The sequence below is a fragment of the Petaurus breviceps genome, unplaced genomic scaffold (assembly GCF_028583685.1).
Source record: "Petaurus breviceps papuanus isolate PSGF00001 unplaced genomic scaffold, PetGlider_PUasm1.0 90701, whole genome shotgun sequence".
In the NCBI taxonomy this organism is placed as follows: Eukaryota; Metazoa; Chordata; class Mammalia; order Diprotodontia; family Petauridae; genus Petaurus; species Petaurus breviceps.
Window position 1 is genome coordinate 9,276,653 of NW_027187316.1, and position 26,122 is coordinate 9,302,774.

General features: G+C 39.1%; 1 protein-coding gene across 3 annotated transcripts in view; it reads right to left on the reverse strand.

The window, feature by feature from the left end:
- Positions 1-737: 737 nt before the first annotated feature.
- Positions 738-26,122, reverse strand: part of BICRAL (BICRA like chromatin remodeling complex associated protein) — a 110,262-nt gene continuing 84,877 nt past the window's right edge. For all 3 annotated transcript variants that reach the window (XM_069065939.1, XM_069065940.1, XM_069065938.1), the window contains 7 exons: positions 20,564-20,669; positions 19,838-19,938; positions 18,537-18,598; positions 16,685-16,830; positions 14,724-14,818; positions 13,171-13,273; positions 738-4,662 (listed from right to left, as the gene is read on the reverse strand). In XM_069065939.1, the coding sequence (XP_068922040.1) occupies positions 3,866-4,662; positions 13,171-13,273; positions 14,724-14,818; positions 16,685-16,830; positions 18,537-18,598; positions 19,838-19,938; positions 20,564-20,669 (1,410 nt within the window). In that variant the 3' untranslated portion in view covers positions 738-3,865. The remainder of the gene's footprint in view (positions 4,663-13,170; positions 13,274-14,723; positions 14,819-16,684; positions 16,831-18,536; positions 18,599-19,837; positions 19,939-20,563; positions 20,670-26,122) is intronic.

Here is a 26,122-nt window from a genome sequence, read left to right on the forward strand (position 1 = left end):
CTTTTGTCAATTAATAACCCCAAAGGAGAATCCTACTCTGTTTTCCTTTACCTTTCTCCTCATTCTTGGGACAACTTGGGACATATAGTAGACACATAATATTTGCTGAACTGTTGAACTGAACAAAACCAGTTTAATGATGGGGGAGAATTTCCTGATGTTCCCTTGAACACTGTTTTGTTTCTGTATGACAGTTCTCTTTCTTCCTTAGTTATCCCTGCTTCAGTTATTTCCTCTCTTGAAGTATGGCATGTTATAAAGAACACTTAACTTCGACAGTCAGGAGATGTGACTCCATCACTGTCAGATTGCTCAGGATAAGCATTAAACTTTGCTGGGCCTCGATTTTCTTAGTTATCTCAGATAATGATGATCCTTTCTTTTGCACTGCCTTCCTTCACAGACTTATTGGGAAGAAAATACTTTATAAACCTTCATGTGTCAGCTACACTTAATAACAGAAGTCTGCCTTCTGAGGACAAAATTGTGTGCAGAGATGAGGGTCTGAGATGATTACAGCTAGTCTTTCTCACTGAGTAACCAGGCTTTCTTCCTATTTGTTCGGTAAAGTTTACCTATAAAACTTTGTCCTCTCACTTGCCAGTGATAATAATGTAGTAAAACAGAGCTCCCACTCCCAATAACACTTTTTGAGGGAGTGTGAATGGGAGAGAAGCAGGCTGAAGGGGAAATGTAGCCATTCTCATTTATAAAATCAAGACAATCACAGTTGCACATTTTCCCAAATCTTTGGCTGTATTGCAATGGTTGGTTCATTTCTGTAATCTTCAACTAAACATTTCCTAACCATGGATTAACAATATAGTTACTGACTGGTTTCTTTTAACAGTATTTATCCAACATAACAAAATAAACTGCAATTTGTTATACTTTTTTTTTTACAAAACATTTTATAAATATTTTTACAAAATGTATACAAAGCAATTTCAAGTGAGACATACTATACAAATGAAGGTATTTAAGCAAATAAAGTCCATACCACACTGACAATAAGTGACACATCCTCTTGAAGTCAAGTCAGTCTGTAAGGCCTCCCTAATCTAACAAATTGTACTAAATTCTTCAGAGTTAAAATATTTTTTTTTCTCGTAATTGCCAGTTCAAAATTTGCTTTAACTTTAGGCAGTACTTAAGGGACACGGAAAATCAAATGCTTAATAACAAATTCACATTTTCCACAACAACAACAACAAAAAGAAAATGATTTTTGTTACGGAATACAAGTAGTCCTAAAACTTAGGTTAGATTAATGAACCTGAACAATATTAGCCATCCAAGGCTGGTTTCAATTAACCTGTTCCAGAAGGTGTTCAACACATGAGGGCTGACACTCTGTGTATGTGTGTGTGTATGCGCACACATACATGTTTGTGTGTGTATGTGTCTGTGTGTAACCTAATCCGACAAGAGTAAAATACACTTTTTAATCTTCGTCATTATCAAGAATTCTTCGTCCATAAAAAGTAAACTTACATATAGGACACAAAAATTTACAAGTTTCATTTTGGTAAATTAAGCTCTCCATCTGCTAGACAAATATTAGGGCTCTTAAACCCTATAAAAGACAAAATAAGGAGCAGCTGGGTTCAGGGTGGCATGGGGGCTGTGATTAGGAGATGAAGGAAAGATGGTTCATGGGCATGGAGTCCATCTTCTTTCTTAAGAATGCTACGGATTCATAGGAACTAATGTAATTTTTGGCTAGCCTACCAGCTGCTATGTATGTAGCCCTACAGTAAAGAGTGGAGTCTGGTGCTCCAGCTCATTATTAAAAGTCCTGCTGGAAATTAAGGCAGCCTGGTTCCTAAGAGAAGTTGGAGTGGGTTGAAGTGAGACAGGGGTCTTAAGATAATGGTGCCCAAACAGAAATTTCAAACTGGCAATATACCAACTCAGTCTTTCTAATATGTTACATTGGTGAGGTCTGGGGAATGTTGAGCGTGACAATTCACATCCTGGATATTGGCACAAATTAGTAAAAAATGGCAATCCCTAAACAGCCTAGATCTTCCAATTTCTAGTTATATAGCGAGGGGGAAGAAGTAGGAGGTTTCAGGGAGGAATGGCCCATTGAGTCTATGAGGACTACCTTTATCACAGGTTAGTTAAAATAGAGGAGGGGAGAAGGTAAGAGAAGAGCAGCAGTTACTCCCTTCCCCATTAAGTATAGGTTACTGCGCTTTTAAAATGGTCAGAGGCCTTACTTTCTCTTTCAGGCCACTCTGAATGATAAACACCCAGCATGAGAATAATGGGCTGCCTCTGCCCCAGTGAGAATCAGAAGCAGGTCTGGGATCTTGGCAACAAATGATAAAGTGAAGGCTAGAGGATGCACATGTAAAGAGAGAAAACAACAGGCAATGAGAGGGAAAGAGAGAAAAAGAGAAGAGGGAGAGCACACTGCTGTCATCATAAAAGGTCTCTGGTTTTGAACAAGCATATATACATATATGCATGTATGTGTGTATATTATATATATATATGAGAATATTTTTTTTCATACAGCTGTTTCAGCAACAGTTGAAAAACTGATAGATACAACAGCATTAAGGACAAAAGTAACAAAAGTAGCATGCTCTGGGGAAAGAAAATAAAATGAGCTGGAAGGAAAAAAAATAAATAAATCAATAAGAGTCTATCATCATCAATACAAACACTGGCCAAGTACAAACCATCAAAGGGGCATCCTTTGGCTCTAAACTGGGAATTACCTATTTTTCAGATCTTTCTTTCAATAGTAGATTGAGCTGGTTCACTTTGGTCTATATGTATTTTGGTAATTGTAACTGCTACTTGGGGCAACTAATATTTTTGACAGCAACAATTATAAACAAAGCTAAAGTCCCCTTAAAAGTATAAATTAAAAAATTATAACACTGTTTTCAAACGAAAGTGCATTTTGACACTTGGATGGGGTTGGTTTTAAAAATAAAATCAAAGAAATCCAAACAAACAAAAACACACCACATCATAAAGATTCAGGTTGACTATATCCAATTATAAAATGCAAAACTTTTTTTTCAATAGTTAACATATATATGCATTTAAATATATACACATATATAATAATCATGGCTCCATCATGGCCTCCCTCCCCTGTACACTTTGCCACTTAGAGACTAACCTCACATTATTCATTCAAGTCACGCTATTGTGACTAAGGACAGAGCATAACTTAGATGAAATTCACCAGATGCAGACATACCATAAAACAGGAAGTTTTGTTCCAGGTGCCCTACAAAGGCTCTTGGATGATGATGGAGGGAGCCCTGCAATGCCCTACTGCTCCTGTGCAGGCTTCCCAGGCCAAAGCATGGGGATTCTCAGCCAGAGATCTGTTGCTGCTTCAAGAGGGCCTCTAGGAGTGAGGCCATAGGGTTGCTCTTTCCCTCCCTGCAAATAACAAAGCTCTCAAACAGGGATATGGATGGGACTAAAAACAAAAGCAGCTTCTATTGGTCTTGTTTGATTTTTTTTTTTAATAAGTATTTTTTCATATGATGTGTGATTGTCAGCATTTTACTTGGGGCCTAGTGGACTGTGATCTCATTGAGTTACAGTGTTGTTTTTTTTTTTTTAACAAAACAAAACAAAACAAAAAAAAACGACCATAAGCACTATCCGAACACTTGAGATGTGTAGGGCCTATGAGACTGCTTTCTAACAAGGATGAGCTTTACTGGGTATCTCCCTGTAACCACAACGAGTATTGCTTTCAAACACAGAAAGGATTGAATTTAAAAGGGTGACCTGTGATGAAAGATCAGGCTGGCTGGAGTTAGGGGATGCTTTCCATTCGTTCTTGCTAGGAGAGAACATTAACTTGCCCAGGGGACTGCTTCTATTAACACTCGAGGATACTATTTACAGCTGCTTCTAAAATGGAGTCAGTTTCTACACCACCTTCACTGGGGTCCGGCATGAACCTTTCCAGGCAGTTTTCTGGCAATGCCATTGGGGAAAAGTTGGGGAAATCTAACTCGATGGAACCACTGCCGGCCATATCAGTTTGGAGGTGCCTCCCAGGTTTTTTGAGTTCCAAGATATTTTTGAATGTCGTTTCTAAACTCTTACTGAGTTGGAGATCTGGTTGGGGCTCACCCGACCCTTTCATGATGTCTGTGTGTAGAACCTCATTCTTTGGAGAATTCCTCAAAGTTTTGTCTCGAAGGGAATTGTTACACGTTCCCTCTGAGTGAGGTTCAATAGTATTACTTGATCGCTGGCTGTCCGTACCATGATCTAGTCTGGATGAGGTTTTCAGGGGGCCCTCAGAGCCTGGAGAGCACTCACTCCCCCTGGTGGAGTCTCTCCTGACTACCTTCTCTTCAGTTGTGCCCCCAAATGGGACTGTACCTGCCTTGTCAAATTTCAGGGCTTTGCCAAGGCATTCTGTTTTTTTAGAAATATTTCCTCCTGGGGAGACCATAATGTGGTTAGGCACTGTATGAGGCTGGTCATGATTTGCTGGTTCTGCCACGCCTAGTTTGGCTCGGTCTCTGCTTTGGACCTTGGCGGTCACTGCCAGGTTCAGAGAGCTTGATGCTTTGCTGCCATGCTGGTCACTCCTGCCAAACTGGGTCTCTTCTGTAGCTTTATCTAGTTGTTTGGAGGAACAACAGAAATCGGCCTGATAACCATCTGGAAGTAGGAAAAAACATACCTGAGTCTACAGCTTTTGTGTATGAAAGACATTTAGTGAATGGACAAGACAGGAGGAGCCACATGAATAGAAGCTGGGTGGGTAAGATGAATAGGGTGAACACATATTAGACTCTACCAATCATATTACTCCCCATCCTTTGAGAGGGTCTTGTCAGCATGCTGGGATTATCTACAAGTTTGATGTCTAGACTGGAAAACCAATCAGCAGGTTTTGGTAGGCACCAGTTTGGAAGCTTGGAAGATATACAGGTCAATAAGTTGGGCAAAAGCCCTCCCCAAACCTGGTCTCTCAGCTGTTTTTTGTTTTCCTTTTTTTGTCTTTCCCCTCCCCCCTTTTTTGGGAAAAAGTTTGAAAACGTGTTAGACAATAGGCATCAGGCCTGGGATGTTTTTCCCCTTACAAGGTATAAGCACTTTTAATTAGGTCATGAAGAATATCCACATTTTTCTGGAAAAAAAAAGTAATGGAGCTTCAAAAAATCTGCACACATATAATAGCAAATCTAGTCATGCTTTGTTGAGAGTAAAAAAAATCAGCAAGGTCACAAAAAATGCTTTCATCTTGGGAAAGGCAGGAGAATAGGATGGCAGGCATGGAGCAGAAGCAACTCTATCAAGCAAGGCTGAAAACAGTCCACAGGATGGCTGAGCTGGACTTGAACTGAAAGATCAGGAGGCCTGCAGGAGCGTTACACTGAGAACTTAGAAAGGAAAGTTAATTCTTCCATTAGAAAATGAGAAGGCTGAAAAGGATACATGATAAGATCTATTTAAAAAAAACCTGAGTGGATGCATGCATTATTTTCTGTCTGGACCCATGACTTCATTACCTGTCATCGCTCTCTGCCCCGCTGTGGCTCCCTAAGGACCACCAAACCTTCTCATCCAACTGGCAGCTCCATCCCTGGAATATAACTCCCAAGGAGTTATTTAAGGAGGATGATTTTGCTTTATTTATTTATATGCATAGCAGTTCACAGCTAGGATTTGGAGCTGAAGGGGACTTTTTTTTTTGCTTTTTGGAGGATAATTGGGGTTAAGTGACTTGCCCAAAGTCACATGGCTATAAGTGTGTCAAGTGTCTGAGGCCCCATTTAAACTCAGGTCCTCCTGACTCCAGGGTCGGTGCTCTATTCAATGTGCCACCTAGCCACCCCTGAAGGGGACTTTAGAAGCCACTGGGGCCAATCCCCTCATTTTACAAAGGAGGGAACTGAAGTACAGAGAGGTTAAGGGACTTGTCCAGGGTCACACAACTACTAAGTACTGGAGGGAGCATGTAAACCCAAGTCCAGTCCTGCTATACATACATAGTAGGTGCCTAATAAATGCTCATTCATTCATTGACTCACTGGTATATGGAACTCTTGGTAAAAAAATTCCCTCTACTCCATTAGAGTCTTAGAGACGTGCTGGAGACCCTGAGAGGTTGTGACTGTCCAGAGTCATGGAGCCAGGATATGTGAGAGGAGCCTAATCATCTTCTGCACATTAGGCCTCTAGGTCACACTACCTAAATCTTGGATTGCCAGAACAATTAAGGGATACACCCTTAATAACAACAACTAACACGGATCTATGGAACAGTTTAATACAAATATTATTATGTCCATTTTACAGATGAGGAAGTTGAGGCTGAAAGAGATTAAATGCCTTTGAAGAGATCACATAGCCAGGAGGTGGCAACCTTGGTCTCAAAGCTGATCCTTGGACTCCAAGTCCAACATTCTTTTCACAATATCATGCTGCTCACCCTGAGGTCCAAAGAAGGAGCTCTGGGGAAAATACAATGCATCCTTCTCTATAAAAAATAGTAAACATGCAACTTCTTATGCAGAGTGCTAGTGTAATAGGATAAAGAGACAAAAAGGCTCAGGCAGACTGAAGTTGGGGAAAGGAGCACAGTGAAGACACAGAAGGCAAGAAGCCAATGTCTGAGGAACAAAGAAAAGCTGGAAAAGAGACAAAAGGGTGGCAGAAGTTACTGCTACAAGTTTAGATTCTTCAGATGGCCTTTTTGCAGGTGGCCTCGGGGTGCTGGCAAGAATCTGCCACCTCCTGAATGGGACTAAGTGGGTGACAAAAAGCCTTCTCTCGGAAGAAGGTGGGTGGGTAGGAGGATACCAGGGAGCAGGGGGAGCAGTGAGAACTGTAAGCAAGACCATGGAGAGCAGACAGTTCTCTGCTTCAACAAGACACTGGAATTAGGCAAAAAATTACCAAGTTCTTCATACTCTGTGATCCAAAGAGCTCCAGACTGGGTATATGCCCCAAGAAGGTCAAAGACAGAAAGACAGATCTCACATATTATGAAAATAATCATAGCTGCACTTTTTGTGGTAGCAAAGAACTAGAAACAAAGTGGGTGCCCATCAATGGGGAAAAGCTAAACAAATTTCAAACATGTGAACGTAATAGAATATTATGCCACAAAATATGACAAATATGAGGAATTCAAAAAAACATGGGGGGACATACAAATTGATGCAGAGTGAACTAAAAATATACACAATGACTACCACAATGTAAATGAACATAAAACAAAGCTGAACAGTGTATGATTATGACAAGAACCAATCTTTGCCCTGGAGAAGAGATAAACAAATGTACCTAGTTCCTTTTGCTAGGAACTGAGCCTATCAGTGTGCAAAGCCATCGATGCTGCCAGCAGTGAAGCAGTTGTGTTTAATTTGATTTAAATGGTTTGTTTGTTTTTCCTTTGTAGCAAGGACAAGGGGAAGAGAGGAGGGAAAGTGGGCAGATCTGGAAAAGACTGTGAGGTGAAAACAAAGGGAATCCCTGGTTTTCTTTTCTGTGCCTTGAGGGTGACAACAGCCACCTCACCCATCTCACAGGTTTGTTGCAAAGATCCAGTGAGTTTTAGAACAGGAAAAGACCTTAGAGATTATCTAGTCTGACCCTCTTATTATGCAGAGGTGAAATGAGAACATGTTACTCTTAGGAGAGCTGGGGTTCGATACCAGTCTTCCAACCATAAACTCTTTTATTTGATGTGCTCCTTCATACGTGTGCTCAATAATGCTCAGAAACACTTTGAGAGTATTACAAGTATAATATTTTTATCATGTGATAGGTACTCAATAAATATTTGTTGAGAAAAAAAAAACAACAAAAGGCACCAATAAACTGAAAAAATAATCAGATGGATAGGGGAATATTTCAGTGACTAATCGTGGGTTAACTAACTTGCCAATGGCCACAGAGCTATTAAGTATCTGAGGTGGGATCTGAACTCAGGTCTCTCCTGAATCTAAAATTCATCACTCTTTCCTTTTTGTCATATGGCTTTTCATCTGAAAGGACTTGTATTTCTGAGCCATGGCTTAATAGTAATTATGGGCTATTGGCCAGAGATGAGACAGACAGGCAAACAGAGAGAGGGAAGAGAAAGTGAGAAAATATATATATATATATTTGCTTGGAATTTAGCATATATGAAGAGGATTTTAAACTGAAAATAGAACATTGAGAAAACTGATCATAATGATATGCTAAATTAGACACTACACAGTATCTATACAGAGAAGCCTCGCTGAGAAAATTCACAGTATTTCACAGGAGAAAATACGCAGAAAGAATAAGAGGACCATGGAAAGGTGCCTCCACCTTCTCTGCTTAACCCCTTACAATCCTGATTCCCACCTTGTCATTCTCCTCAAACCCTTCTCTCCAAAGTGACTGATGATCCGTAGTTGCCAGTCCCAATGGCCTTTTCTTAATCTTCATTGTCCTTGACCTTTCTTTGGCCTCTGACACTGCTGAACACTCTCTCCTTAATGCTCTCTTCTCCCTAGGTTTCCGTGACACCATTCCCTTCTGGCTCCTCCCCCTCCCTATCTAACCGCTCCTTCTCTGTGTCTTTTGCTGGATCCTCATCTAGTTCATACCCTCTAACTGTAGCTGTCCCACAGGGGCTCTGTCCTGGGCCCTCTTCTCTTCTTCCTCTAAACTATTTGGTGATTTCATCAGCTACCATGGATTTAAATACCATCTTTATATTCTGCCCCAAACTCTCTGCTGACCTCCAGTCTCAAAGTTCCAATGGCCTCTCAGACATCTCAAATTGAATGTCCAGTAAACATCTTAAATTCAATATGTCATCATCTTTCCCTCTAAGCCCTTCCTCACCCCTCGTACCTTCCCTATTACTGTAGAGAGTGACACCATCTTCTAGTCCCTCACATTCACAACCGAGAAGCCATTCTGGGCTCTTTACTATCTCTCACCTCCCTTATCTAAGCTGCTGCCAAGACCTATTGCTTTCACCTTTGCAGCATCTTCTTGAACATCTCTCCCTTTTCTCTTCTGACACTGCCACCATTCTGGTGTAGGCTGTCATCACCCTGTAACCGGATTATTATACTAGCCTGCTGGTGGGTCTGCCTACCTCCAGTCTCTCCCCATTCCAATATATCTTCCATTCAGCCACCAGTGTGATTTTCCTAAAGCATATGTCAGACCATGTCACACACACCCCTTTCCTCCTCAGAAAACTCCAGTGCCTCCAGGAGCAAATACAAAATGTTCTGTTTGGTATTCAAAGCCCTTCCTAACCTAGCCCCCTCCTAGCTCTCCCGTCTTACTCCCCAATATGTACTCTTTGATCCAGTCACACTGGCCTCCTGGCTGCCCCATTAACAAGACACTCCATCTCTCAGCTCTTGGCAATCTGGCTGTTCTCCATACCTGGGACACTTCACTTTCTCCACTCCAACTGCTGACCTCCTTGGCTTCCTTTAAGTCACAACTAAAATTCTACCTTCTACAGAAAGCCTTCCCTGATTCCTCTTAATTCCAGTACTTTCCCTCTGTTAATGATTTCCTATTTTTCCAGTATATAGCTTACTTTGTGTGTGTGTATATATATATATATATATATATATATATATATAATGTGTGTAAGTATATGTGTCTCTGTGTATATATGTACTCACACATGTATACATATACATACATACGTATGTATGTATATTTGCATGTTGTCTCTCCAACTAGACAGGAAGCTCCTTGAGGGAAGAGACTGTCTTTTGCCTCTTTTTGTATTCCCAGTACTTAGCACAGTGCCTGACACATAATAGGTACTTGTTAAATGTTTATTGGACTGAATCATAAAGTTCATGTCAATTCAATTTCAAATATGCAGAATATGATTAATAAAATAAGTCTTAACATGAGGAGGTAAACAGTCTCATTGGTATCACTGAGACTTAGTACATGACTCGACTAAAACACAGCAATGAAAATGATCATTTTCATTCAAAGGGAATATAATAAAAGGAACAGTGGAGAATGTACTATAAATCAAGCATACATATTTCTATATGGAAATCTACCAACTTGACCTGGAAAATATAGTGCACAGAATTTGAATAAAGGTGGGAGCAACAGAAATGATATTGATATGAGGGGTAGGCATGTACCTCAGAACACCCACAAAAGAGGAAGAAACAGCAAACGAATGACAGGATGATGACAAAGACAACATGGAAGGAAGATACAGTTGTGATGGGGCATTTCGCATTTTTCTTGGATACTGGTTTCCACTAACTGAAAAGTAGCTGATAAATTCTTGCCTTGCTAAAACATTTAATCTTACAGAAGACAGAGGAAGTGACCAGGAGGTTTGTTGTCAGAATTAATAATCTTGACTTAATAAAGAGGAACTGGTTGGTAAACTAAACATGATGGAAACCTTGGCAAGATGTGACTGTACCACTTTAGAGTTCATGGCAGAGGAAAGAACCTCTGTTCCTTCAAGCCATTCTGATGTGTACCTAGAATTTGGAAGAGTGGATTCCAAAGTGTTTGGAGAATCATAGATCCAGTGCTCAGAAAGATATCAGAGGTCATTTAGACTAATGCTGTCATTTAAGAAAAGAGGAAACTGTGGCTCAGGGAATGACTTGCTCCAGGTCACACAGGAATGAGTGTCAGAGACAGGATGTGAACTCAGGTCCTCTGACTCTACAGACAGTACTCTTTCCCCTGTCTCATGGTCACTTTATGACATGGCTTAAGAGGAAGATACTCAAGAAGGAGAGTCTAGTGATGGCCAATACAAATGATTCCAATGGGGAAAGAAGAAGAATCTGTCTAAAGAGATCAATATGGCTGCACAGGTAATGAACTAAGATTTTAAAATGATATGACTAGAACAAGGGAGCAAGAGCAGATAACTGAGGACAAATATAAAAGTGTCATCATTTTGTAAGGTTATCAAGAAGGCTAAAGCCTAGAATAAACCAATGCTTTTTAGTTATGTTGGAGACAAGAAGATCCAAGAAGGAATAGGACTGACTATACTGATGGATGTGGTGATGATATCTGATTACAGGAAAAAGACTTTGCTTCTGTTGTCCAAACCAAGGAAAATAATCTTCAGAATGGAAGAATTAACAAAAATTGTTAATATGGAATCAAAACTCAAGATCAGTGGAAGATGGTAAGAATACCTACTTGCTCTAAATAAGCTCAAGTCATTAAGCATAGATGAACTATGTTACAGGTGCACTGGTAATCGTCTTTGAAAAACTATGGAGAAAGGAGAAATGTTGCAGGAAAATGTTATTCCATTTTTCAAAAGGGTAATAAACTGTTGCATTATAGTTATCTTGACTTCAATTCCTGACAGAATTTTAGAACAAACCATTAAGTGATTTGTGAGTACTGTACTTTGAGAGGAAAGTGTTGATCATTAAAAGTTGGCATGAGTTTAGTAAGACTAAATCTTGCCATTCTCACGTTTGGAGATACACAGATTCATTTTTTCCTTTTGATTGACTACTAAACTGGTAGGTCAGAAGAATTTCATAGATATAGTCAGATTATGGCAAGGCCTTTATTTATTTATTTTTATGCTGAGTTATGTATCAGATTAACAGTTAACTGGTTCTGGAATTGGCTTAACTGATTCCTATAGGCCTAAAGAGTGGTGATTAATGGGCTGATATCAGTCTGATGATAGTATTCCATGACTCCAATCCTATAACAAAACCAGGATGATGCTGGTATTATTAAAATCAACATTTTAACACTATTAAATTTTAATTTTTTAAAATGAAAAATGTTAATAGTATTAAAAAAAATAGGCTTTTGTTTCAGGAAGAAGTTTAGCATCCTTTAAAAAAACTTTGCAATTTCCTAAAGGCAATCTGGCTCTCTCTCCTCTTCCTATTCAATTGTAGGACAAATGTACTCATGATCCATTTGCAGTTTCTGTCCAAGATGAACAAACACTATAGACTGTAGTATCCAATGTAGTATATAGTCTAGACAATAGGCATTCTTTCTCCACTTGGTTTCTCTTGAGTGGATAGTTAGATCAAACTTTTTTGAGTCACCAATGGACTAAATTTATGAAGTGCACATAACTGTAAATCATCCAAAGGACAAAGAACAAGGACATAGTGCCTGTAAGTAGGATGCAACACATCACAAATAAGAAATTACAAATGAGGAGAGGAATGAAGCATGCCATCAAAGAAGACAGGCTACAGCAAGAGCAGGGATGAGTGTCTCGACAGTATGCTTGCTCCACCAATATCCTTGCCCTGATAAAAGAAGGTAAGAGGTTCACTAGACATACTTTGTGGACCCCCTGGGTGGAACTTCTTGGAGGACACAGACAAGAGGAGCACAGAACTAGGCAGCTATGATATGCACCATTAAAGGAAAAAGCCAAATCAAGGAGATCATTGGTCCACTTGGGCTTGAGTCAACTCTGAAGCAGGGTGCTGGCTCTGGGAGAACGCCACGAGGCTCTATTCAAGGCTGTGTTCTGTCCAGCACCTGGTGATGGACCATTTGTCTGACCAGGGATCTCTCTAGCTAAGTTTGTAGGGATCCACTCCCATGTTATGTACATGGAGATGATTTCTTTTCATAGGAGATCTTGACAACTATTTACAAAGTAACAGAGGGACTATAGATTAGAATTTGGTTTAACTTAAGGAAAAACTTCCTAAAAACTTCTAAAAGTAGAATGCCTCAAAGTAATGAATAAAGTAAAACAGGTAAAACAACTGAAAGATTGTTCCACCTTTATTTTTTTCCTTGTCTAAGACAGAAAGTTCAACCCAATCTAAAAGAGCACAAGAGGACAGACTAAAAAGTTATGCAAATGATGATAAAACATTAAGGATGAAAGGAAAGCTCTACCTGGCACAGTTCCTTAACTAGTTTTTGAGATGATATAGTACTTGAGGTGGCTAAGAAGTTGGGAATCCTATATGAGGAAATAATTTAATCACAAAGAATTTAAACACAGAATAAATAAACACAGAATTTAAAAACTAAATTTAGGTTTTACATAACACAGACAGAACCTTCACTGCACCTGACCAAGGTGGGAATTTTTTTTGTATTTTCTTCAATATTATTCATCTTTATACTCAGCTTTCACAACCTAATTCATATAAAGACTCCTGTTAAAAGTTTCATGACTTGAGTTCTGATATTGCTTACCAGGATCTACAAGGGCCAGGCGTTTATCTCGGGACAGAGAAGCTCTTTCTTCTTGATTAAACATCCTGTCAATCATCACCATCTCAGCAGAAGGATTTATCCGCTGAAAAACAAAGAGCAAAATAATTTTAGATACTTTTAAAAATCAGTTCAAAACATGTCAGTTGGGTCTTCAAATCCAAAAGGGAGGAATAAAAAATTAAGATTTAGGTTCTAGTTTCCTGTTGTGTCTTTTTATTCCATCTTCTGTGATAATTTATTTGTTAAGAAATTCCCTGAAGTGAATGTTAATTGACTTCAGCAAAAGAGAAGTAGAATTGTGGTCCTTATTTAACAGAAAATTTCTTTTGTTTTGTTTTGAGGTGAGCAAGCTATGTTTATTTTTTAATTCGATTTTATTTTCATTTCCAAATTCCCTTTCCTCCCTCATTCTCCTCCCCTACCCACTGAGAAAGCAACAAAATCCGTTACAAATACATATAGCCAAGCAAAACAAATTTTCACATTAACTAAAAAAATATGCTACAATCTGAACTCTGAGTTCATCACCTCTCTCTCAGGAGGAAAGCAGCAAGCTTCATCATGAGGCCTCTGGAACTGTGTGGTTGGTTCCTTTGCGTTGATTGGAATTGTTAAGTCTTTCAAAGTTGTCTTTACGATACTGTTGTTATTTTATAAATTGTTCTGCTTTAGTTGATTATTTTATGACTTGTCTAAACCAAAATCATCTGAGAACAGTTCAAGAACACTGATAAAGCTTCTTACTAATTTTTAAATGCTTCTTTCAACTTGGGCAGTTTTGCTTCACTGATAGCTATTCAAGTTGAAAAAAAAATTCTCTCATAACTTTAAATGGCTGATTTAGTATAGCTGAGAGGTTTTCCTAAAGCCATATTATCATCATTGGCTTAAGAACTTCACTGATAATAATATTAATATAAGAAGACTGCATCTTTGTAGATATTACATCATTCACAAAATAATTTATAGCTTAAAGCAAGTTCTTGGACTCTAAAAATGAGTTTGGCCTTTCCATCTTTTCCCAAGTCTTTTGTTCTCTTTTCTAGTTAACTAATATTTAAGAGCTAATTTTGGCACTGGTCATTTCCACGTTTCTTCTATTCTTTCTTAAAAACTTCTATCCAATGCACTATATTCTGTACCTGCAGTCTTTCTCAGAAAATCTCCAGTATTTCATTTGTGTGAGGAAACATCTCCCTCCTTTGGGAAGGGAGGCAGGAGACTATGGGTACAAAATGTTGCAAAAGCTGTTAGATATAGCTTCTGTGTCAGCTAATTTTAATTAACTGATTTTCTGTGTTCCAAAGGAATGTTTAAAGGAAAGAAGGGGTCATATCAGGAAATTATAGTGATGTAAAAACAGAAGGCATCAATAAAACAAGAAAAAAGCAAATCTCTGTCATCTCTTAATTTCTAAGTTGAAAAACCATGTTCTGAATGCACATTGCCTCTTTGGGATTTCATCTCTAAAGCAGCTGCATGATGTGAAACGTATTTCTGAAAACCAAATCTACATGGTTTGTAGGTCTTACCATGGCATCTTCTATAAGCAGACATCTGTATTTGTTAAGCATAGCTTGGGTCCTTTTGAGGAGTTGAGTGGCAACAGATTCAAATTCACTGTCCACTAAAAAGAAAGAGAAGACAGGAAAGGTTATCATCACCATCCTTCACAGGATAACAGACTTCTCTGCCACAGAGGTCACCTAGCCCAATCCCCTCATTTTGCAGATGCAGGTAACTGGCTTGCCCGGGGTCACTCATATGGATCAGTCACAGGACAGCATACTTATTTCAGTGATTCTTCAGGCTAGAAAGGACTTCATAAGGTCATTCCCTTGCTTTAGGAAGGTTTGAAAATAATAATTTTATCCATTATCAAGGCTTATCTGTGAAAACTTTTGTCATCTACCCTAAGCTGGCTTCACTCCTGCCCTGGCCAAACTTCTGGGCTGCTTTTCTTTATTTTCAGCTGTTACTCCATCATAGAATATCATCGGGTTTTAATATTAGTTTAAATAGAATCCAATCAAGAAGATCTATATATTATTGAATGGCAATACTTTTCAACAACAAATGTGGTTCAAAATCATGCAATTTATTCCAACATCAAATATAAGTGATCTGAGGATGACCTGCTGATGAGAGGATCTGTGCTGCCACTCCCTTCAATGGGAGGATGCTTTCATGAGGCAGCTGGGCCCAGAGTGAGTCTAAATGTAAACCCAAGTTTAGATACTTGTTAGTTGTGTGACCCTGCCACAAGTCACTTCACCTCTGTTCACCTCAGTTTTTTCAACTGTAAAATGGGGATAATAATGGCACTGACCTCCCAGGGCGGTTGTGAGAATAAAATGAGAATGTGCCAGCGGCTTACTCTGCACAGTGCCCGGCACATGCAGGTACTTAATCAGTGCTTGTTTCTTGCCTTCCTCCTTTCCATGCAGAACCTTACACTGATGGGTTACAGTTTTGTAAGTTTCCTTCTTCACCTGTTTGCCACATTCCCTGTTTTCTTTCCTCCCTCTCTTCTTTTACCGCCCTGTCAGCCTCTCCCTACCTGGTCCTGGTCCTAGTCCTCACCCCCTCCTCATTCACAAGATTTCACATATGGGGAAACTGAGACCCAAAGAAATTGAATGGTTTGTCCAAAGTCCCACATGTAGTAAGAACAGAGGTAGAATTTGAACCCAGGATCTCTTGCTCCAGAGCTAGTGCTCTTTCCATTGTACTATGCCTGCCTTAGGGAGAGCAGAGGTCACCATGACCACTGCCCTGATACTGTGGAGCAGAGCCAGAAGGGATGAGGGTCAGGTACAGCTGGACAGGAGAATAAGGCAGTAGGGAGTCAGGGCTCTGGAAGCACTCGTGATGGAGAGGAAGTGGGTGGGAGGCAGCCTAAACAGCTGATGGTGTCAGGACTGAGCATGAGGATGGGGAAGCAAGCAGAGCAGGCGGGCACTGAGCTGGGACAGAGAAGCCAGCGTATGATCTTCAGCCAGACACCAAGCTGGTACTGCTGAACTACAAAGTCCCAGTTCTACTTCTGGGCCGATTATTTGCTTGACTGGCTTTGTGGCCCTCAGGTAATTCTCTTTAAGCATCTAGCCAAGCATATGGGTCACCAAGAGCAAGGACAGGGTTAGTCTAAGTTGTTTGCAAGAGGACCACGAAGTAAAATCTTCAGACAGATGTTTTAAATCATGCTTTAGTTTTACTGCTCAGGAATTTGCCCACAAAAGTGACATTTCTGGTGAGGATACTCCTACCTCTCAGCCTTGTGATGAGGCACTTCCTGAATACCAGAGATTTCTTACTAAGATGGATACTAATCACTCTCTTCCTACTGCTCCCAGGAAGTTAAGTCAGGGACAGAGCTGGGATTTTTCAAAGGAAGGCACTCTGATTTGCGTTCTAAAACTCTCAATCATCCTTAAAAATTCTATTGGCTTCAGGCATTGAATGAGCTATCTCCGGCAGAAGGCCTATTTACCTTTCTTCAAATCCTCTTCAGTTGGCAGGGATCCCTGACACACATGATACGAAAGGAGTCTCTGGACCGCATCATTTAGTGACCTGAACTGGCTTTTATCTGGCGTCACAGCATGGGCTTGATCCTTCTGTAACTGCTGGAGAATACTTTAAGAGATAAATTTCCAATATTAACACAGAACTACTTTGAGAAACCTAACCATACAGTCACATTTACATATGAATAAACAGGAATAACAATAATATATAAATTATATGAGATTTCTGAGTTGTCTAATAGTAGAGAAAGGCTGTATTCATCCATCCACTATCTTGTATAATCAATCAATCAACATGCACTTATTAAGTACCCACTATGTTCCAGGCACTGCACTAGGTGCGGGGGGAGACAAAGACAAAAAAAAATCACACAGTCCCTACAGGGAAAATACCATGTCCCTAGATAAGTGTCTACAGAACACTTACAAGCTAAATACAAACACTGAAGTACCAGGCAGTGAGCAGGGAGGGCATTAGCATATCAGGGGATAAGGACAGGCTTAGTTAGTGAAGCAGGTAATACCTGGACTGTGTCTAGGAGGACAAGAGGCGAGGAGGGAGGGCTCCCCAGCCATGGGGAGAGTTGATCCAAAAGCACAAAGGAGATGAGAACCAGGTGGCAAGAACAAAGAGCAGGCTAGTTTTGACTGATCACAGAATGAGAGAAGGGAGCAATGCAGGGTGAGATAGGCTGAGGCCAGGATGGTAAGGACTTCAAAAGCTAAAAAGAGGAATTTAATTTTCATTCTAGAATTAAGTCAACAGAATTTACTGAACAGCAGGAGAATGGTGAGTTTCTGAAAGGGAGAGAAAGGAAAATCACTTTTGTAGCTATTTGGACAATGAATTAATAGTGGGAAGGAGTTTGAGGGAGGGAGACCATTGTAAAAGTTTAGTTGAGAAGGGACAAGGGCCTGAACTAAAATGGTGGTCATATGAATGAAGAGAAAGGGACAGATGGAAGAGAAGGGGACAGTGGAGGCAGAAATGAAAGATTTGGCAACTAGTTCAATACGTAGACTAATGAAGAATTAAGAGCTGAAGACATTAAGGCTAAAAATTTAGGAGAATCAAAGAATGGCGAAGTCTTCAAAAAAATAAGGAAGCTTGAAGGGGGATGGAGGAGAATTTAGGAAAAAGAATGTGAATTTTGTTATAGATGTGTTAAGTTTGAAATGTCTCTGGGCCAATCATTTTATGACATTCAATAGGCAATTGGTGATGTTTGGTGTCTCCCTTGAGATCAATCAAATCCCTTGTACTGGGAGTTGATCCTTTGTCTCTTAAGGCCCACTGGAGAACTGAACAAATGATGTTGGTCTCACATAAATATGGTACTCCAACAAACTCTATCTGCATGGTTTTAGATACATACATAACATATACACATAGCTAAATTCATATCCTATAATAAGCAAATCAACAGGTATTACCTGGGCTGACACTTCTGCTCTCAACCTTAAAGTCTGTTTATTTAATCATGCTCAAGAGGGATCCTCAAAACAACAAGAACTTTAAAAGCTCAAACTATTAGCCTTCGGAACAAAAGAATAAACACTAAGAGATTAATCACTTTCCAGGATTCAACAAACACCATTTGATATCCTAACATCCCTGAAGGAAGATGTTATCAGTGAAACTGTACATTTCAGAAAAGACAAAAATGTAATTTTTGAAAAGGCTGATGTGGAATCAGACAACCCCAAAATATAACTACAGAAGACGTGAACTTGACCTCTGTAGTGTATGATAGGAACTGGGAAAACTGGAGGAATTATCTGAAATCAAATCCAACTTCTCAGAAGTTAACTTACAAAGCTCCTTTAGTCAGCTGTTTTGCAGCAGGTCTCTTTTGTCCCACTGTATGACTATCCACCTAGAGGAAAATAAATTTCCTGATTATTTCCTTTGGTAGGGAGAAAAAAAAGAGGTCATAGAAAACTTTGAAAATAAAATTTGAAAAGTAAAAATGTTTTCAACTGCCTATAAAGGCATTTTCTGGAATGGTAGTATTATGCCTTATTGAAAAAAATAACTCACAGAAGAGCAAGTAATTCTATAGATTCAGTATTAACAACTTGGTACTACATTAAAAAATTTCTGGGATCACAGAACGTAGTCACAACTCCTTAGAAGGACTCAGTTCTTAACTTCCTACAGGGTAACAAAATGTGTAGGGCAATATGTTTATAGGTAACAAATGCACAGATGAGAAATTAACAGATACCACTTAGCCCCATGGCCCAGAAGTGAGTCTGGCACAGACGACTACTGTGGTTTATGAAGCAAATTCAGATTTTGTTGGGTCTGGGTTACTCAGAACTAGAAAGGTGCTAATTCTAAGAACAGCACCTTACTTGGCACTACCAGGCGATCCTAGATCACAAGAGACTTTTAGATTTACAGGTATAGAAAAATATTTAAGGAAATTATAAGGCTGAAAAAAAAACCCTCTCTTTTTTTTCTTCCTTCTTCTCTTACAGACCATTAGTGCTAAAGTAGTGCTAAAACTTCTTGAGTTCCCAGGTCACTTTACTGGGATGATGTCTATCATCTATCCTGTCAAATGCTGCTGATCACTTAGAAAAAAATCCTGAATGGGAAGAAGGGCACTGTTTTTGCTAAGACATTGGTGAGAGGATAATAGTTGACCTTACATTGCATTTTATACAGTTTTAAAGTTTTACTCTTTTATGTAGTTTTATTTTATTCTCACAACAATCCTACAAGGGATATACTGGAAGTATTATCTTCATTTTGCAGAAGAGGGAGTAAGGCTTAGGGTCTCACTGCTTGAAGAGCCAAATCTTAAACCCTGATCTTCAGTTTCCAAGTCCACTCTGCCTTTTATGTAAATCATTCATTCATGCTAGATGTTATTATTATCAATTTTAACACTAAAAGAGAACAGCTGGCTGACCTCTGAGAGCCCTCTAGGGATACAAATCTTTCAAAGACCTCACTGTGCACATTCCACAGTAAGATCCCCTGGGGAAGAAGAGGCGATTTCTGTCCTAAGTATGCGCCAAGACTCTAAGCAGCCAAGTGGTGCAGTTAACACTTTTATTCCTTTGCTCTAAATACTAAGAAAAAGCTACATTTAATAGCCGTATACCTGTACATTTTGCTGTCCTGGTGATGATCCCACTCCTTTTTCCTGTTGTGGCTGTGGTGTTCCTAAGGGTGGTTGTACAACTTTGCTTCCAGAATCCTGTCCTATTAAAACAGTAAACATATGATGTTAATCAGAGGCAGCAAAATAGTAAACCATAATTCTTGTATCATAGATAATTAATTACTCTAAGATGAGAGGAAAGCAAGGAGAAGTGATCTCCCAGACCTGGGGATCAGACAAAGTGTCAGAATCCACTAAGTAAGACAATTCAAACACTGGAGTTTCACCTCCTTTGAGGCATAAGCAAACGGCTTTTGGAGGACTTGAGTATCCACAAAAGTGAGAGGAGGGTAGCATCTGAATGGACATTTTTAGGGCTTTGCCTTCTACATTACTAAATGTTTACTGAAAATGTCTCTAGAAAGAACCCTGTACAACAGGAAGCACAATATACATAGGAAACACGGTAACTGTCCTTGTGCTTATTCTAAGTGTGAGGACCAAATGCACACAAATGAAGAGACTGGGGCACAATTACTAAAGCAATATACATTAAATAATATGTGGACTGACTGTGAAAGTGCTGAGAGTCACAGAATAGAGGAGTGATTACAACAGGGTAAAGTTAATCTGAAAAGACTTCATTCAGGATTAGATATGAGGAACAAGAACTGACTTTGGATGTCAGGAGGCAAGGTAAAAATTAGATAAGGAGAGGCTCCTGACCTGGCAATGGATTACTCAAAAGACCAGTTATTTGCGTTTGTCTCAAGCCATCTGGGGTCTTGGAAGTTGAAACGGGGGAAGTCTGGTTCAAGCTTTTTTTCTGAGCCTGTGAAAAATATTACCAAGATGGAAAAGTCAATTTAAAGATTTTAAATTCTTAACAGGTTAGTTATAAACAAATGACTCAAGTCCTTTAACAACTTAAAAATGCAACCTAGAGTTTTCTTCAAGTCATATCAAAGAAATAAAAAATGGAAAACAAATAGTATTATTTTCCTTTTATGCAGGACAGGGGTTCTTAGCCTGGAATATGTGAACTTTAAAATATTTATAGATATATACATATATATTTAAATATATATTATACATATGTATATATGTATACGTACATATATACATATATATTAAATGACTGCATTTTAATATAATTGGTTTCCTTCATAATCTTATGCATTTAAAAGCATGATTTCGAAATAATGAGTCTACAGGCTTCACCAGACTGCCAAAGGGGGCCCATGATGCAACAAAAAAGGTTAAGAACCCCTGATGTAGGAAGAATTTTACTATATAAATTTCCTTCTCCTCAAATCTCTATGGTATATATCTCCTGAGATGCTTTATCAAAGTTGGTTGGTTTCATGCCACCACAATAATAAATCCAAATATCCTTCCTCCTAGGGTCCTGCTTCACATGGTAACTACAGTCTAAATCACTGAGATCTAAGAGGAACTCAGTCATTATAACTAGATGGTTTTTATCCCTTGTGATTTCATATACATATAAAACCCAATTCTTCTTTGAATTAGGATATAAACAATGAGTTCCTATATATTGTGCTTTAACTGAATTTGACAACCCTGAAACTAAGTCTGTCTGACTCATGGACCAAAAAATTCCATTTTCTTTTTGTGGCTTATCTGCAGTAAATCTATCATCCTGGTTACTCAGGAGAGTTATGAGCTGATTCACCTCACAATTAGTCAGCATAAAATCAGGAAATACTGGTATAAGGAGCTCCAGGTAAAGAAATTCCCTCTACTGACTGGGATCAGCAAATGTTCCGCAATGTATATTCTTAGAGAGCTGCCCTGAGCACTGAGATGTTCAGTGATTTGCCCAGAGTTCAACAAGGCAGTATGTGTCAGAAGCCAGTCTTGAACTCAAGATTTCCTAACTCCCCAGGCCAGCTTTCCATCTTCCACACCACATTGCCTTCTCTACTTTAACAACTTCAGCAAACATAATTAGGAAGGTTAAACAGATACTAACACTTTCTTTCTTATTTGTACGATAAGGAGATGATCTCTGAAAAAAAAAAAGTCTATGATTCTATATGATGCATTCCTAAAGCTGAACAGAAATGACTTTTTGATTATTTCCCACTCTGAATCATCTATGATTCTAGTACTGTGGATCATTAAGGAAGTTAGCGGTGTTTTAGTTACTTTATTTCAGTCATTTCCTTTAAGCAATCTCAAATTCTTTTCCTTTTCCCTCCTTGTATACCAGGAGGCTAGAGGAAGTCATTGTGAGGTTTACCAAAGTTAGCCTGTGAATAATCCTCTTGCTTGTAATAAGGTCATACCTCTATGTCATTCCAGACAGATAGGTATGGAAATCTTTCTTAAAAGCAAGACAGGAATCAACTGGAGAATAGGTGAATAAATTAAGATACATGAATGTGATGGAATACCATTGTGCTGTAATGACAAAGGGGATAGTTTCAGAGAATCCTGAGAAGACTTATATGAGCTGAAGCAGTGTGAAGTGAGCAGAACCAGGAGAACAATTTATGCAATAAAAACAACACTGAAAAAAACAACAACTTTAGATTTAAGCACTCTGGTCAATGCAATGACCAACCATGATTCCAGATGATCAGTGGTGAAGCATGTACCACTTCCAACAGAGTGATGATGAATTCAGGGTGCAGAATAAGACATACATTTTTGGACAAAGTCAATGTGGTAATTTGTTTTGCTTGACTATATATGTTTGTTACACAGGCTTTGTTATTTAATGAGAAAGAAGTTACTTGTGCAGTCTTACTACTTTATAGTCTTACCTCATATACTAGTGCCTTAGAGTAAAAAACAACATAGTAACAATTTGTGTGGTAATAACTGGAAATAACAAGGATGCCCATCAATTAGTAAACAGCTTAAACTAACTGTGGTATATGAATGTAACAGAATATTATTTTGCCACAAGAAATGATTAATAAAAGAAATTCAGAAACAGGGAAAGATTTACACCAACTGATAAATGTAGGCCTGCAGAACTGAAAAAGGGCCAGAAGAACATTAATGACAATGGTTACAACAATGTAAACTAAAAGATCACTAAAACAAACCCCAATAATCTCTGGGCAAATAAAAAAGCGATAATTGTGCTGGAGATTATTATTACCAAAAAAAATGCCTACAGTAATTATTCACTGAGTACTAACTATGTGCATAGTAACTTTATGCTGGTCTAACCTACTTTTCCCATGCTCAAAAGCCCCTACACTCTGGCTTCCTCTACATACCTGACACTCCAGACTTTTATTACATACTATCCTTTGACAACATCCCTTGTTATATAGCCTTTGTGCATTTGTTTACGCTATTCCTTATTCTAAGAAGATCCTCATTCTCATCCCTGATAGGTGAAATCTTCCTGATTATTTAAGGTTCAGATCTAATTCTATCTTCTCCATAAAACCTTATCTTCCTGGTCAGAAATAATCTTAAAAGAATCTTAATGATTCTTAAAATTCTTGAAAATAATCCTAAAAGAACTACAGTTAGAAGGGACCTCAAAGGTTTTCTAGTTCAACTGTTATTAAAAGTATTGTTCTCAGACACAATGTTAACCCTTCCCCCCACCCCCCATGGCCATCAGCTTCCCTCTAAGAACTCTAAGGGTAAGGAATTCAGATTACCCCAAGACCAGGGTTTGAAAATGGGCTTAAATAATAACAATAGCAATGGCATTGATAGTCCAACATTTATATAGCACTTTATATATGTTATCTCATTTGATATCTATTTCCTCATAGAGAACAGAAATCTGCCTCCTGTTAATTCCTTTCCACTGCCCCTCATTTCATCCTCTGGGGTCTCAAGCAAAACCATTTTGATCCTTCTTCTGCAATAAGATAGCAATCATGTTTCCCTCTAAATCTTCCTTTCCTCAGACTAAAATGAAGACCAAACAGCCTTGGCTCCTTCAAACAATTCTCAAAGAGATGAATTTGAACTCCACTGACCCAGGTGCTCTCCTTTTTGGTAGCTGTCTAGCTTACCAATGTCCTTAAATGTGTGCTCAAGACTGTATCTAAAACTATAGATTTAGTCTGAGTAATGTATAGAGGGTCTTACTCATCTTCCCGCTGGATATCAGCCTTTTTCAGACAAACCCCTCCCTTGAGAAGCTCACTGTCTAAAGGGGGAGACCATATGAAATAACTGTGTACAAAAAAGATACATTCAGGACAAACTGGAGATAATTTCCGAGGTTACCGAATGATGATGGAAAAAGGAAAGCCTGGAAGTGGCAATGGAGTGCAAGGACTATTCCAACTTCCCTATCATGACCTGTGAGTGAAAATACCATCAGTCTTGGAAAGTGTGGCCAGGGAGGCTGTGGTCTCACAGGAAACTAGGTCTCAGTGAGGACAAGAAGACTGAAGGAGTGAGAAAGGAAAAGGTTTCAGATGAAAGTAAGTGTGTAACCCATAGGCAGGTAGGTGGTATAGTAGATAAGGAGTGCTGGACTTTGAGTCAGGAAGATCTGTGTTCAAATCTATAGTCAATTTTTAAATTGTATACTCTGGGCAAGTCACTTAAACTCTGACTACCTTGGTTTCCCCATTTGTAAAATGGGGATAATAAGAGGGTGGTTGTGAGTATAAATGAGATAGTATTTGTAAACTTTTTGCAAACCTTAAAGTGTTATACAAATGCTAGCTATTATTTCATTACTCATGGACCATTCATTTCAGAAGGCATAGTGGAAGGGATGAGTAGCTCTAGAGTGGGAGCCAGAGGGGGAGGAAAGGGGGACCCCCCTTGTGGTTCAGTTGAGAAGGGAACAAGTGAGGAGGATGAGAATAAGAAAACCCCATCATTGGGATGGGGATGATGGGAAGGGATAAGAGTATTTTAATAACTTAGGACTGAGTTAAAATAGGGGTTATGACATTTACAAGGCTGGAGAGAGAGTTTCCGGGTAATCCTTTTATTAATAATGCTAGCATTTTAACAGAAGATATCAGTGGTACTCTTTGAATGCCATAGACAATCATGGTGGCAGGCTCACAGCTTACATGCCCTTGGAAAAGTGGGTGTTCCAGAGGATGGCAATCAACAATTAATGAGAGAATGAATATTACTACGAGAAGATGGCTCACTCCAGTGAGGGGCTGAGTGACATTAAGTCACTCTTGAACACCCAGACCACCCCCAGCTTTGGGCAATCTAATCAAAGAATTTATCTCTACCCAAATCTGAGTAAAACACAATAGGCTTCTCACCCTTAGATTAAATTCCATGTAAGGCTGTGTGGAGGCTGACCAAGACTGAAGAGCTTTAATTCAATCTCATTATCAGTAATGTCTTTCAAGGCACTGAACTTTGAAATAAGGGCTACAGAAAAAAGGAGGAACTCTGAATCTCTCCAAATCATTGGTTATTAATAATTATTTCTCTCAGGATTGAGCCTAGGGACAGATTTTAGGCAGAGTATATGTAGCTAGAAAGGGGGAGGAGGAGGAGAAGGAGAAGGCAACCAGTAAAGCAACCAGTGTGGAGCTGTGGGACCAGGGGATACAATGTAATGAATTTATGTTTTACTTGATAATACTTTATGTCCATCTCTTACTTCCTAGTTAGACTGTAAGCACCATGACGGCAGGGATTACATTTTATTTATCTTTTTATCTTTCCCATTACCTATGATAGTACATAATAGGTACTTAGTAAGACATGATCTTTGCCCTCTTGGCTTTTATAGTCAATCAATTAAAAACAAAACAAAATACCATTTATTAAGTTAAACCTTACCAGGCTCCAAGCACTATGCTAATCACCAGAGATTAAAAAAAAAGGCAAAACCAATTCCTACCCTCAAGAAGGTCACATTCTAATGAGGGATATGAAAGTAGGTAAATATAAGATATATACAGAGTAGATGGGAGGTAATCCTAGAGGGATATGTACTAGGAGCTTCTGAGGTAGGTAAAAACCTCCTGCAAAGAGGCTGGAATAGTGGGAGGGATGAATACCTCTAAAGAGGGAGATGGAGCTGACACTTGAAGGTAACTAAGGAAAGTAAGAGGCAGAGATGAGGGAGGATGTTCCAGGAAGTGGGGTGGGGGAGCAGTCACAAGGAGTTAAGGGGAGATGGCAGAGCAGAAACAGGACTTCTGCAGGACTCCCGCTTCCACCTCCTCCAATTCACATAAAAGGAGATTCTGAACAAACTTTGGAGCTACAGGACCCACAAAATGACACAGAGAAGCTAACCTCCCACTGAGTATAGCCCAGTAGGCAGGCAGGAAGTGGCCAGTACAG